Source organism: Caretta caretta, chromosome 14, assembly GCF_965140235.1.
Source record: "Caretta caretta isolate rCarCar2 chromosome 14, rCarCar1.hap1, whole genome shotgun sequence".
NCBI lineage: Eukaryota > Metazoa > Chordata > Testudines > Cheloniidae > Caretta > Caretta caretta.
In genome coordinates, this window is record NC_134219.1 from 46,639,892 (window position 1) to 46,653,840 (window position 13,949).

Below are 13,949 nucleotides of genomic sequence, written 5' to 3' on the forward strand. Positions count from 1 at the left end.
GCAGGGCGTGGGCACAGACTCCAGTGTAGCCCCCCAGTGCCTTGGCTGTTCAACTTCCCTGTGACTTATTTCAGGGCATCAGGTCCAGTTTTGCCCTGTGATTACTCCCTTTACAGGTTCCCTCACTTAGGGTTATGTTCTGACCCAGGCTCTAATCCTCTTGCCCTTTCAAAGTGCCAAGCTGTGCAGCTCGCTAGCAGGCTGGCCGGCCTCTTGCATCTGCGTCAACTCTGTGGTTTGACGGCTCGAGATGGGGCTAGCACTTCCTCTGCAGCCTTGAGCCCTCAGTCGGACAGGGCGAGTCTGTGGAGGGTCCTTGGTTTCTTCTTTTCTCGTCGTTTTCTGGGCAAGCCTGGAAGATGCAGGATGAAGAAGGTTACACGGTATTAAACCTCCGATCCCAGGAGAAAACCACCATCCGCCTGTCACCAGGGAGGATCCAAGGTATGGAAGTTAGATGGGTATGCTTCAGGAGCATGTCGCAAGGAGAGAATGAGTGAAGAGCATAAGTGCAGAGTGCCATTATTCTGCTGAATATCGGACAGGCTTTTCTTTGACCCCGTGACCAGACATTCCCTGTTCCCATTCAGAAATGGATATTTTGCACCTGATGGTTGAGATTTGTAATGCTGCCTAAGAGATCTGGACACCCAAACTGAATCAAAATAAATGGGATTTGGACATTCAATTCCCATAGGCTCTGGCTTTCAAAGCTGCTGATTTTTAGGGCTGACTGGACAACAGGAATTCCACTTTTTGAAAAATGTAGCGGTCTCGACATTTGTTTTAATTCTGCAGCAGAACAAAAATAAGATCCTTTGATATAGCAGGGACTTCAGTCTGGCTCCCCCACACCCCAGGGGAAATGACAGAACCACCTCTGAACCCGAGCAAACTTTTGTGGAACTGACACGCTTCCATGAGAAGTTTTGAGGAATCGGCATTTTCCGACAAAACCAGGTTTGTTGACAAATTCCCGACCAGCTGAACGGGAGCTCCCAGTGTGGGGCTGCAACCGACCGCGAAGGTGATTCTTGGATCCCTAAACAGGAGAAAATATTGAGTAGGAGTAGAGAGGGTTTTTTACCTCTGTATTTGGCACTGATGTGACTGCTGCTAGAATACTGTGTCCAGTTCCGATATCTACAATTCAAGAAGGATCTTGATAATCTGTAGAGGGTTCAGAGGGCGGGTGCTCAGGGCTTTCTGAAAATCAAGCCAAGCCTGGCTATGCAACTGTACTGTAAATTACCGCATGTAGGGTTGCATTAGAAATATCCGTTTGTATTGCATTACGGAGATTATCTAACGATGCCTCATGACATAACGTGAGACCATATTTTAAAAGACAAAGATAAGGTTGAAGCCGTCTCACCAAACTTTGCATTTTTTACAGATTCTCCTTTGAGTTCCCAGTGCTTCAAATGCATGCTAGGAATTTTGGGGGCTCTTTGCATCATTCTGACATTAGCCGTGATCATTCTGACTATCCTCGGTAAGTGTCTGGATCCCGTCTGTTTCATAAATATGCGGGTTGTGAAGTTTCTTATGCCTTAGTAATTCAGCTTAACTATTTTCTTATTAATCAACCGGGGATTCTCAAATTTTTCCATGGCGCAGTCCACCTGTGAAGGTCCATCTACACTGCACACTCTTTTCGGGGGTGTGTAGAGTACGTACACCACATGCCCCCCCTAACTTGGGTGTAAATAGCAGTGTAGATGGTGAGGCACTGCTTAGGCGAATAGGGTTAAGACACACTGAACTCTGTGGGTACGTACTCAGGTATGCACCCTACACACACAGCTCTCTACTCACCCAAGCAGTGTCTCCCCCATCTACATTTCTGTTTTTACAGTGTAGCGTCCCACTGCCAGAGTCTTTCGCCACCAAAGGGGAAGATTCAGAAGTGGGGAAAGACTCTGGCAATGGGAAGTGAGCAGTGAAAGGCTCCGGCAGCTCCCTGCTGTGGAGACTTTACGCGTGGCAGGGAAAGACTCCATCAGTGGGGAAAGTCTCTGGCAATTCCCTGCTACTGAGCCTCACCCCACTGCCTCCTCCCTGCCAGAACCTTGCCCTGACACATGGAGCTGTGCACCACAGCGTGGACGAGTGGTGGGCAACCGGCGGCCCATACACGGCCCATCAGGGTAATCCGCTGGCAGACCGCGAGACAGTTTGTTTACACTGACCGTCTGCAGGCCCAGCCGCCCGCAACTCCCCGTGGCCGCAGTTTGCCGTTCCCGGCCAATTGAAGCTGCGGGAAGCGAGGATTACAGATTCACTGGTCCACATAACAGAATCTCTTATATTTATAATCCCTGTGCCAATGACAACTATTGCTTACGTGGAAAGAGTCACATTAGGAAAATAATGTAATTGTTGCTATTGTGTAAAGGAATTTAGCAGGTAAAAGCAAGGAGATTAGCCCTATGTGGCCAGTTTTTACTACCAACAAGAGCTCACTGGTTCATCATGGGTTACGGTTTGAGAACTGCTGTCCTATATTCAGTTACCACAGCGCTAGTAACATCATGAAGAAATGGCCCCGAGCAGGAAATGGGTAGGCCCCAGTTCAGGTAAACACCTGCGTAGGCTTTTGAAATTAAGGATGTACTTCAGTGGTTTCCTGATTAGGGTCCTTAAAAAGACAATCACCTTTAAATCTAGTCTGGGCTCTCTTGACCGTTAGACCATTTACAATGAAAGCTGGTCAAACTCTTGTGAACCATGTTTTTCATTAAAAAAAAATCTTGTCTATCTGGAAACAATTTTTTGGTTCGGGCAACTTGTCAGTTGTACAAACATTTTCACTGAAATGTTTCCAGTGCTTTGTTCTGTTTGTGAAAATACGGTTGGGCTTTTTTCCATTTGTCAAAATTATTTCAGTTTCTGGTTTCTCACAGTGTAGATTTTGATTGGCGCAGGTTGTAATATGTTGCCCCAAGGTGTTTTTAATCCGACTCCTTGATACGATGAATGTGCATGTCAATTTTTGATACTCTCCTGTTGTGTCTTACACAAGAGGCTCTGTGGTCTTCAAAAAACAGGACAAATTTTATACAACAAAATATGTCTAGTGTGAAAACAGACTTTTTATATTTTTGAATTTTTAATAAAAAAGAACATTTTCTACCAGCTCGATTTACAATCCCATTTTTCTACATTTTGAAGAGTGTTTTTCCTCCCCTGTGAGACCCGAGACCACACTTTTCAGAAGTAATTAGTGACTTTGGACAATGGAGTGCAGAGTATGCAGTTTGGAGGCCAGGATCAGAATTCAAAACAACCTTGACAAATTGGAGAATTGGTCTGATGCTGAGATGATGAAATTCAATAAAGACAAGCGCACATTGCTATACTTAGGAAGAAAAAAAAAATCAAATGCACAGCTACAAACTGGGGAATAAGCGTCATCAAGTCCAGCCCTCTGCAACGAGGCAGGACCAAATACCCCTAGACCATCCCTGACAGGCATTTGTCCAACCTGTCCTTAAACACCTCCAGTGATGAGGACTCTCTTGGAAGCCTGTTCCGGAGTTCAACTTCTCTTACAGTTAGAAAGTTCTTCCGAATATCGAACCCGAATTGCCCTTGCTACAGATTCAGCCCATTACTTCTCATCCTGCCTTCAGTGGACATGGAGAACAATTGATCACTCTCCTCTTTATAACAGCCCTGAACAGATTTGAAGACTGTTGTCAGGTCCCTGCTCAGTCTGCTTTTCTCAAGGTTAAGCAGGTCCAGGTTTTTTAGCCTTATCTCTTAGGTCAGATTTTCTAAATCGTTGATCGTTTTTGTTGCTCTCCTCTGGGCTCTCTCCAATTTGTCCATCTGTCCCCTAAAGTGTGGCATCCAGAATTGGACACAGTCTTCCAGGTGAGGCCTCACCAGTGCCGAATAGAGCGGGACAAAGACCTCCTTTATTGTCCATATGATACTCCTGTTAATACACCCCAGGATGATAGTAGCCTTTTTTGCAACTGCATCGCATTGTTGACTCATATTCTATTTATGATCCACTGTAACTGCCACCTAGCCTCTTATTCCCCATTCCTAGCCTGCTATTCCCCAGTTATTCTCCTCCCCTCACTGCAGCAGTCCCTGCTTCTGGTCCTATCGGCTGGAGTTTCTTCAAAATATGATCTTCCTTCTCCTTTTTCACACTCCATGTTGCACAGTGAAATAGCTAGCAAAGTGGACATTTAAAGTATCATAATTAGTATACAAATTCTGTGGCCTGCAATGTGCAGGAGGCCAGACTAGACGATCGTGATGGTCCGTTCTGGCCTGAGACTCATAGACTATAAGAACAGACTCCAACGAGAGACTGCTGAATTGGAATTAATTTGCAAATTGGATACAATTAACTTAGGCTTGAATAGAGACTGGGAGTGGTTGAGTCATTATACAAAGTAAAACTAGTTCCCCTTGTGTACCCCCCCCCACACTGTTCCTCAGACGTTCTTGTTTGCTCCTGGAAATATGCTGGAAATGGCCCACCTTCTTCCTACAAGAAGTGGAAGGTTGGACATATGACCAGGGAAGAGTATAAAAATATTGCTCGGGCATGTAGGAATGTTATCAGGAGGGCCAAATCGCACCTGGAGCTGCAGCTAGCCAGAGATGTCAAGAGTAACAAGAAGGGTTTCTTCAGGTATGTTGGCAACAAGAAGAAAGCCAAGGAATGTGTGGGCCCCTTACTGAATGAGGGAGGCAAACTAGTGACAGAGGATGTGGAAAAAGCTAATGTACTCAATGCTTTTTTTGCCTCTGTTTTCACTAACAAGGTCAGCTCCCAGACTGCTACGCTGGGCATCACAAAATGGGGAAGAGATGGCCAGCCCTCTGTGGAGATAGAGGTGGTTAGGGATTATTTAGAAAAGCTGGACGTGCACAAGTCCATGGGGCCGGACGAGTTGCATCCGAGAGTGCTGAAGGAACTGGCGGCTGTGATTGCAGAGCCATTGGCCATTATCTTTGAAAACTCGTGGCGAACCGGGGAAGTCCCGGATGACTGGAAAAAGGCTAATGTAGTGCCAATCTTTAAAAAAGGGAAGAAGGAGGATCCTGGGAACTACAGGCCAGTCAGCCTCACTTCAGTCCCTGGAAAAATCATGGAGCAGGTCCTCAAAGAATCAATCCTGAAGCACTTGCATGAGAGGAAAGTGATCAGGAACAGCCAGCATGGATTCACCAAGGGAAGGTCATGCCTGACTAATCTAATCGCCTTTTATGATGAGATTACTGGTTCTGTGGATGAAGGGAAAGCAGTGGATGTATTGTTTCTTGACTTTAGCAAAGCTTTTGACACAGTCTCCCACAGTCTTCTTGTCAGCAAGTTAAGGAAGTATGGGCTGGATGAATGCACTACAAGGTGGGTAGAAAGCTGGCTAGATTGTAGGGCTCAACGGGTAGTGATCAATGGCTCCATATCTAGTTGGCAGCCGGTATCAAGTGGAGTACCCCAAGGGTCAGTCCTGGGGCCGGTTTTGTTCAATATCTTCATAAATGATCTGGAGGATGGTGTGGATTGCACTCTCAGCAAATTTGCGGATGATACTAAACTGGGAGGAGTGGTAGATACGCTGGAGGGGAGGGATAGGATACAGAAAGACCTAGACAAATTGGAGGATTGGGCCAAAAGAAATCTGATGAGGTTCAATAAGGATAAGTGCAGGGTCCTGCACTTAGGACGGAAGAACCCAATGCACAGCTACAGACTAGGGACCGAATGGCTAGGCAGCAGTTCTGCGGAAAAGGACCTAGGGGTGACAGTGGACGAGAAGCTGGATATGAGTCAGCAGTGTGCCCTTGTTGCCAAGAAGGCCAATGGCATTTTGGGATGTATAAGTAGGGGCATAGCGAGCAGATCGAGGGACGTGATCGTTCCCCTCTATTCGACATTGGTGAGGCCTCATCTGGAGTACTGTGTCCAGTTTTGGGCCCCACACTTCAAGAAGGATGTGGATAAATTGGAGAGAGTCCAGCGAAGGGCAACAAAAATGATTAGGGGACTGGAACACATGAGTTATGAGGAGAGGCTGAGGGAGCTGGGATTGTTTAGCCTGCAGAAGAGAAGAATGAGGGGGGATTTGATAGCTGCTTTCAACTACCTAAAAGGGGGTTCCAAAGAGGATGGCTCTAGACTGTTCTCAATTGTAGCAGATGACAGAACGAGGAGTAATGGTCTCAAGTTGCAGTGGGGGAGGTTTAGATTGGACATTAGGAAAAACTTTTTCACTAAGAGGGTGGTGAAACACTGGAATGCGTTACCTAGGGAGGTGGTAGAATCTCCTTCCTTAGAGGTTTTTAAGGTCAGGCTTGACAAAGCCCTGGCTGGGATGATTTAACTGGGAATTGGTCCTGCTTTGAGCAGGGGGTTGGACTAGATGACCTTCTGGGGTCCCTTCCAACCCTGATATTCTATGATTCTATGATTATCACTTCAAAAGGTTTTCTCTCCCCCCACCCCATTCTCCTGCTGGTAATAGCTCATCTTAAGTGATCACTCTCCTTACAATAAAAAGAAAAGGAGTACTTGTGGCACCTTAGAGACTAACCAATTTATTTGAGCATGAGCTTTCGTGAGCTACATGCATCCGATGAAGTGAGCTGTAGTTCACGAAAGCTTATGCTCAAATAAATTGGTTAGTCTCTAAGGTGCCACAAGTCCTCCTTTCCTTTTTGCGAATACAGACTAACACGGCTGTTACTCTGAAACCTCTCCTTACTATGTGTATGATAAACACCCATTTTTTCATGGTCTGTGTGTATAAAAATCTCCTTACTGTATTTTCCACTTTATGCATCCAATGAAGTGAGCTGTAGCTCACGAAAGCTTATGCTCAAATAAATTGGTTAGTCTCTAAGGTGCCACAAGTCCTCCTTTTCTTTAGACTGTAAGTCAGTATCTGTTAAAATGGATGGGCAGTTCATATATCAGGGCAATTGTTTCAGGTTCTCTGCAGACTCAGGCAGAAGTTGCTGGATCAGTTACACTTCGGTCAACGTTTTTAGGGTTCCCCCCACAATGATAATAGCTAGAGACTGGCTTAGAAGCAGCTCTGGAGAACAACTCAGTAGTCTGTCCATACCCCCCATTTTTGGGAAAAACTGCCTTAAGTCTTTACAATGTTCTTATGCTGAATGCTACAGACCCCAATAGCTATGGACGAACAAATTGACGTAATAGACCATATTCCCAGAACTGGGCTGCTATCACTGATAATTAGAATTGGCTGGAAATTGGAATTTTGGTTCTGTGGGAAATTCTGACCATTTGAAATTTGTATTCATTCTAAATTGGAATGAAAAGCCAAAATTTCAGAATTTCCCACTGGATAAAAATTCCAATTTTTTGGGACTGGGAACTATCAAGTCAGTTTGATTATGTTGAAACATTATAATAATAATAACAGATACAATACACTGAATATTAAACATAAAATGTAATATATGAAAATTAATATTTACTACAACATACAAGTTGGAATGAAATGAATCAAAACGATAAAGTCAAAACAAAATGTTTTTTTTACCTTATTGAAACATATTTGAAACAAAATGAGACTGTCAAAACAATTCCTTTAGATTTTTTCCTCATCAAAAATGTCATTGAAACAGACAAATTCCTGCAAAATGTTTCCATGTTGATGAAACTTAATTTTCCCCCAGAATACTGTTCCGTCAGGGTTTTTTTGACGAGTTCTACTGATAACATAAGCAAAGATGCTGATGCCAAAGAAAGAAACTAATGAGGCAGAGGCACATTGAGCCCGGGGAAAATCATTCAAAATAAAACAACTGCAGGGCCAGCTGGAAAGAGACAAAAGCAGGGGAGAGAAATGGGAAAGTACCGAAGAGATTACTACATCTAATAGGAAAGGGGGATGTAAACACTGAGACATGCTTGGTTCACTTTTGAGTTTAAATACTGTAGGAACATAATAGAATTTGCCTCTGGATTTTTTAATAGTTCAGTTTCTTTCTCCAAAGTGACTGACTGGGATCCATATTATTCAGGGCTTTATTATACACACATGCCGGGCAGTTCTCTAACCTCTATTCACACGGATGCTGTGTGGTGAAGTTTTCCAGGGCGGCTCTCACAAAGGACCGACCGGAACACCCCCAAACACCCCTGCGGACAGTGATTCTGGGCGGAGAAGCTTAAACAGAGCAGAAGGCAGCAGCAGGCCAGAGGACGTCCTTGCTCACCTGAGACAGAATCTGTGCGATCTGCAAACACACAGCAGAGCAGGTAACCTCAGCTCCTTCCATGCCTGAGCCGTGCGCCTGTCTAGCTCGTTAGGCTGCTCTAGTGCATCTGTCAGAGCTCCTCCTAGGAAAGTCCCTTCCTGCTCCTGGGCCCACATGTGCCACCACCCACCTGCCCTCCAGAGCTTCTCTGCTTTGGGTACCAGGAGTGCAGTTAACCACAAGCGTTTTCAGATGGGACTGTGGGGAGCAGCAGTGACACCTAGTGGCCACTCAGGGTAGCTCTCAGTATATGCAGTACCACAGTGGGGGGAAAGCCCAGGAGAGCGAGAGGGGAAGGGATGGGCTCCAACAGAGTGAGAAAGAAGGCAGAGGCTGCGCTGGGACATGGCATGAAGGCACAGGTGTCTAGCCATCATTCCACACACCCAGCGAGAGACAGTCCCTGCCCCAGCTGAGATCAGGGCCCCGTTGTGCCAGGCGCTGCCCAGACACACAGGGAGAGACAGTCCCTGCCCCAGCTGAGATCAGGGCCCCGTTGTGCCGGGCGCTGCACAGACCCACAGTGAGACAGTCCCTGCCCCAAGGAACTTACAAGACAGATGAACAAAGTAGTACTATCCCTCTATGACAGGTGGGTAAACTGAGGCACAGCAGGTTGCCGTGACTTTTCCCAGGTCACACAGTACAATGTGTGGCAGAGCTGGGAATTGAAGCCAGATCACCTGACTCGCAGTCAAGTGCCTAAACATGGAAAGTGTTGAACCATGAGGTGTCTTCAGCCCCATGAATGCCATGTCCTTTTCCCCCAGCTGGAGGCTCTGAGTGCAAACTCTGCCCCATGGACTGGCTATCACACAGAGGAAAGTGCTACTGGTTCTCTAAAGGGAATAAGGACTGGAATGGGAGCCGTGATGACTGCCCAAGGAAGAGGTCTCACATCCTGGTGATCCAGGACCAGGATGAGATGGTAATGTAAAAAATAAAGTGTGCAAACTACACCTAAAATGTAGGTCAACCTAGCTATGTTGCGCAGGCATTTGAAAAATGCCTCTTGTTTTAAATCTGGGTTGAAAAATTGTCAGTGACGGAGAATCTACAATGACCCTGGGTAAATTGTTCCAATGGTTAATTACCCTCACTCTTAAAAATTTACACCTTATTTCCAGTGTGAGTTTGTCTAGCTTCAACTTCCAGCCATTGGATCATGTTCTACCTTTGTCTGCTAGATTGAAGAGCCCATTATTAAATATCTGTTTCTCATGTAGGTACTTACAGACTATGATTACGTCATCCCTTAACCTTCTCTTTGCTAAACTAAATAGACTGAGCTCCTTGAGTCTATCACTCTAAGGCAGGTTTTCAAATCCTTTAATCATTCTCATGCCTCTTCTCTGACCCCTCTGCAATTTAGCAACATCCTTCCTGAACTGTGGGCATTAGAACTGGACACAGGATTCCAGCAATGGTCACACCAGAGCCAAATTGAGAGGTAAAATAACCTCTCTACTCCATTCAATATTCCCCTGTTTAAGCATCCCAGGATCACATTAGCTCTTTTGGTCACAGCGTCCCACTAGGAACTCAAGTTCAGCTGATTATCCACCATGACCTTTAAATCTTTTTCAGCGTCATGACTTCCCAGGGTAGAGGCCCCATCCTGCATTCTTTGTTCTCAGCTATATACATTTCCATTTAGCCCTATTAAAAACACATACTGTTGGCTTGCCCCCAGTTGACCAAGAAATCCAGATCGCTCTGGATGCTTGACCTCTCCTCTTCATTATTTACTGCGCCCCCAATTGTTGTGTCTGCTGTAAACTTTATCAGTGAGGATTTTATTTTTTCTTCCAGGTCCTTGGTAAAAATGTTCCAACAGCTTAAGGCCAAGAAGCAGTCCCTGTGGGATGCCATTGGAAACACACCCGCTCAATGACGATTCTCTGTTTACAATTACATTTTGAGACCTAGCAGTTAGTGTCCTAACAAGTGTTATATGCCGGTTCATAGAAAAAAAAAATTCCCTTGCTTGTTTTGGGTCCAACTGAAGGCCTCTTTAGAGATTGTGGATTAAGTTCTCTGGTGTCCTTTGTAATGATTGCTTTTCCCCCAGGCTAAATTCACACTCCTGCTTTTCTCCACAGCAGTTCATACAGAACGTCACACAAGGGAAATATCCCATTTGGATTGGGCTTAACGTTACATCCCCAGAAGAGAAATGGACCTGGGTGGACGGCTCCATCTTAAACCAAAATCTGTGAGTGTTTCTTGCTGTTAAATATTTCATGTGTCTTGAGGAAAGTTTATAATTAAGTAACTTTGGATGTTTGCTGAGTCGGTGAGAAAGGCTGGCCTTGAACTGGGACTCAGGCAATCTGGATTTACAAACACACCCCCTGCGTGACTCGGACAAGTCACTTAAACTCTCTGGGCCTTCACTCCCCATCTGTCCTAAGGAATAATTATTCTTTGGCTGCTTTGTGTATTTAGATTGCAGGCCTCTGGAGGCAAGAGCTGCCTCTTGCTAAGTGTATAGATAAAACGCCCAGCACAATGGAGTCCTGATGTTGGTTGGGGCCTCTACGCATTACTAGAACACACATAATACAGAGAGCCAGGGGAAACAATGCCCAGTGGAGCAGCTTTCCCTCTAGGAACGTCTACACTACAGCGGCTACCGTGCAGCAGGTGTAACGCTGTAGCACCAAACTGTGGGCCCTTCCTACATGGACGGAAGGGGGTTTTCCCGTTGCTGTAGCTAGTCCACCTCTCCAAGAGACAGCAGCTGGGTTGATGGAGGCATTCTTCTGCCAACCCAGCTGCATCTACAGCCAGGGGTTAGGTCAACCGAACGACGTCCACAGGGTGCAACATCTTTCACAGCCTTGAGAGATGTAGTTAGGTCGACTGCAGTTTTTAGATGAAAACCACATCTCAGAAAACACCGATTCCATGACATTGACACGTTGCCTGTGACTGTATCGGTTTTTCTCAATTTTTGATGGAAAATGATCGCAACCGTTTATTTCAGCGGCATCCATTTGATTACATTGTATATTACATGACAACATAAAAGTCGAAAGATTTTGACCTGATTGAAACATTTTGATAATGTCTGAGATGTTTCCAAAACGAAATTTTTGGAAACCTCATTTTGCTGTAAATTTCAACGTTGTGTTCTGATTGAGAACAACAGCAAAAAAACCACCACCAAACCTCCCGATATTTTTGGAATATCCCATGGAATGGAAATTCAATTTTCCGGCTTCTTCTAACAATAAGTAAAGTCCCCTCCTCTCAGGAATTAAAGGTGATTCTGAATGTTATTAGGGAGGCAACTTCCCCTTGATTCTCAGGCTGATCATGGGACCATCGGGTCTCAAAGCATGCACACGACTGCTTGAGAGAAAGGACTGGACTTTAGGCACTTTTGTGGCCCAGCCACTGACAAGGAGGAGACAAAGAGCCACACTCGCCAGAGAGCCTGACAAGCTTTCTTCCAACACATGCTTTCCCACTGCCGCCTCTAGGTTAGAGTGGTGAGTTCAGTCCCCAATAGCCCACATGGAGACCAGACGTGGTGGGAGGTTTGGGACATTTATAACCTTGCAGGGGAAAATGCAGAGATAATGGAATACCTACAGCTGAGTAGGCCATTAGATTTAATACAAAGAGACTCTTCTCTGGATCTTTGTTTGAGAAGTCTAGACACTAACACGGATTATTTCCCCCCTCCCCTTTGTTCCACAGGTTTCCGGTATCTGGTCCAGCTGTGAGAAACAGTTGTGGGGTGATAAAGGGGAATCAGATGCGTTCGGAAATGTGCAGCGCTGAATTTAAGTGGATTTGTCAGAAAGAAGCTGCCCTGATCTAAGCAATGACAGTAGGGAGGCAGTATCCTTAGAAATAATAGATTCCTAGATAGAAAGGCCATTCTGATTGTCTACTCTGACCTCCTGCATAACAAAGGCCAGTGGTAAAAAGCTGACGGGAGAGAGCTACATGTTCCTCATAGTTAGGGTGACCAGATGTCCTGATTTTATAGGGACAGTCTTGATATTTGGGGCTTTTTCTTATATAGGCACCTATTACTAGGTGACCAGATAGCAACTGTGAAAAAACAGGACAGGAGGTGGAGGGTAATAGGCTCCTATATAAGAAAAAGTCCCCCAAAATGGGACTGTCCCTTTAAAAACGGGACATCTGGTCACCCTACCTATTACCCCCCACCCCCTTTCCCAATTTTTCACACTTGTTATCTGGTCACCCTACTCCCAGTCCTCTGAAAGGTTCAGCTTACCCCTGTGACAGTGAGAATTTTCTGTCATATTTTTGTATGACTCCTGTGCGTGCCTGAGTTTCCCCTGTACGCTCCATCATCACCTAGGAGGTAGAAAAGGGCTGGTTACTCTCAGGCAGGCTACGATGCAGGGGTGGCTGACGCCTGTCTCGAGTGTGAGGCCCATGTGACTGGAAGTCCATGAAGACAATGGCAAAGCCAACCCCCCAGGACCATGGATGGCCCACCTCTCCGCAGGAAGCCAGCTGTGTTCGAGCAGCTGGACAACAAAGGACTGAGAAGGGGCCCAGTGGGACTGGCCTGAGAACTTGACCAAAGAGGACAGAGTGGGAGCTGGGGACATACCACTTGGCTGGGGCTCTGGGCCAACCAGAATGGACCTTGCTGCAGCTTTCTCTTCTCTATGTTAACCAAGGACTCTCTACACTGTGTTCCAGATAGCTAATAAACCCTCCTGCTTTTACCACTCTGGCTGGGAGTCATGGCAGATGCTGAAGGAGGGGTGCATGGCTCCTTTTGGGGGTACAAGTCTCCCTCCGATGCCCATCTCAGGTGGCCTTGCTGAAGGGAGCTCCCAGCTTGAAGCAGCGGTGCTGGAGACTTCGAGGTTCAGTCCAAGGAGGTGGTGAAGCCAAAGGGCTGACCCTGGTGACCGAGTGAGACCCTAAGGGAGTCTGGAACCCAAGGAGTCCTCCCAGGGACTGTTCTAAAGCACTGGGCATGTGGATCCGTGACAAACCCCAATAACCATCATCCTTAGCATGTAGCGCCCTTCTCAGTGCTTTACACAAGGCAAGTGATCACCATTATTGTAGGGGTGGAGGGGGAAATGGAAGCAGAGATAGAATCACAGAAATATAGGACTGGAAGGCACCTCGATAGAGCATCTAGTCCAGTCCCCTGCACTGAGGCAGGACTAAGTATTATCTAGACCATCCCTGACAGGTGTTTGTTCAAATTGTTATTTAAAAACCTCCAATGATAGAAACTCCACAATCTCCCTACGTAATTCGTTCCAGTGGTTAATTACCCTGACACTTAGAAAGTTTTTCCTAAAGGTCTAACCTAAATCTCTCTATTTTTTTTTAATCTAATGTACTTGATACAGAGCCCTCGTTACTACAGTCACTATCTTTAACGTTTATTTCTCCTCCCACCCCTGCCTTGTCACCTAAGCCACCTCCAAGTCCATTGCTAAGGGCCGCTCTGAACCATCCCATGCTCCAGATTCCACCCCAGGTAAGGAGGGGAAGGCTGGCTGGCGCTGGCTGCTTCTGCAGTTGATCAGGCAACTCAGACTCTTCCCCGCACCAAATCAGTTGGCCAGCTGCTGGAAAATCCCCTTTTCTTCCTTCCGCCTGGACACAGCCCTGCTGGCACTGAGGAGGTGCTGAAGCGAATGCAGGGAAGAAGACAGAACAAAACCACA

The 13,949-nt window shown here is 46.0% G+C and overlaps 1 protein-coding gene across 1 annotated transcript; it reads left to right on the forward strand.

Annotated features, from left to right (window-relative positions):
* The first annotated feature begins 240 nt into the window (after positions 1 to 240).
* On the forward strand, positions 241 to 12,988 carry LOC142069145 (killer cell lectin-like receptor subfamily F member 1). Its single transcript, XM_075119561.1, has 6 exons — positions 241 to 444; positions 1,397 to 1,495; positions 8,093 to 8,263; positions 9,033 to 9,190; positions 10,365 to 10,477; positions 11,971 to 12,988. Exons 1-6 carry the CDS (start codon positions 360 to 362, stop codon positions 12,092 to 12,094), a joined length of 750 nt encoding a protein of 249 aa, XP_074975662.1. The 5' UTR covers positions 241 to 359; the 3' UTR covers positions 12,095 to 12,988.
* Positions 12,989 to 13,949: the final 961 nt, after the last annotated feature.

Coding starts and splice junctions, on each gene's coding strand:
- LOC142069145 (XM_075119561.1), top strand. CDS start 360: ATGCAGGATGAAGAAGGTTACACGGTATTAAACCTCCGATCCCAGGAG. Junction 9,191..10,364: donor TCCAGGACCAGGATGAGATG/GTAATGTAAAAA, acceptor TTTTCTCCACAG/CAGTTCATACAGAACGTCAC. Junction 10,478..11,970: donor TCCATCTTAAACCAAAATCT/GTGAGTGTTTCT, acceptor TTTGTTCCACAG/GTTTCCGGTATCTGGTCCAG.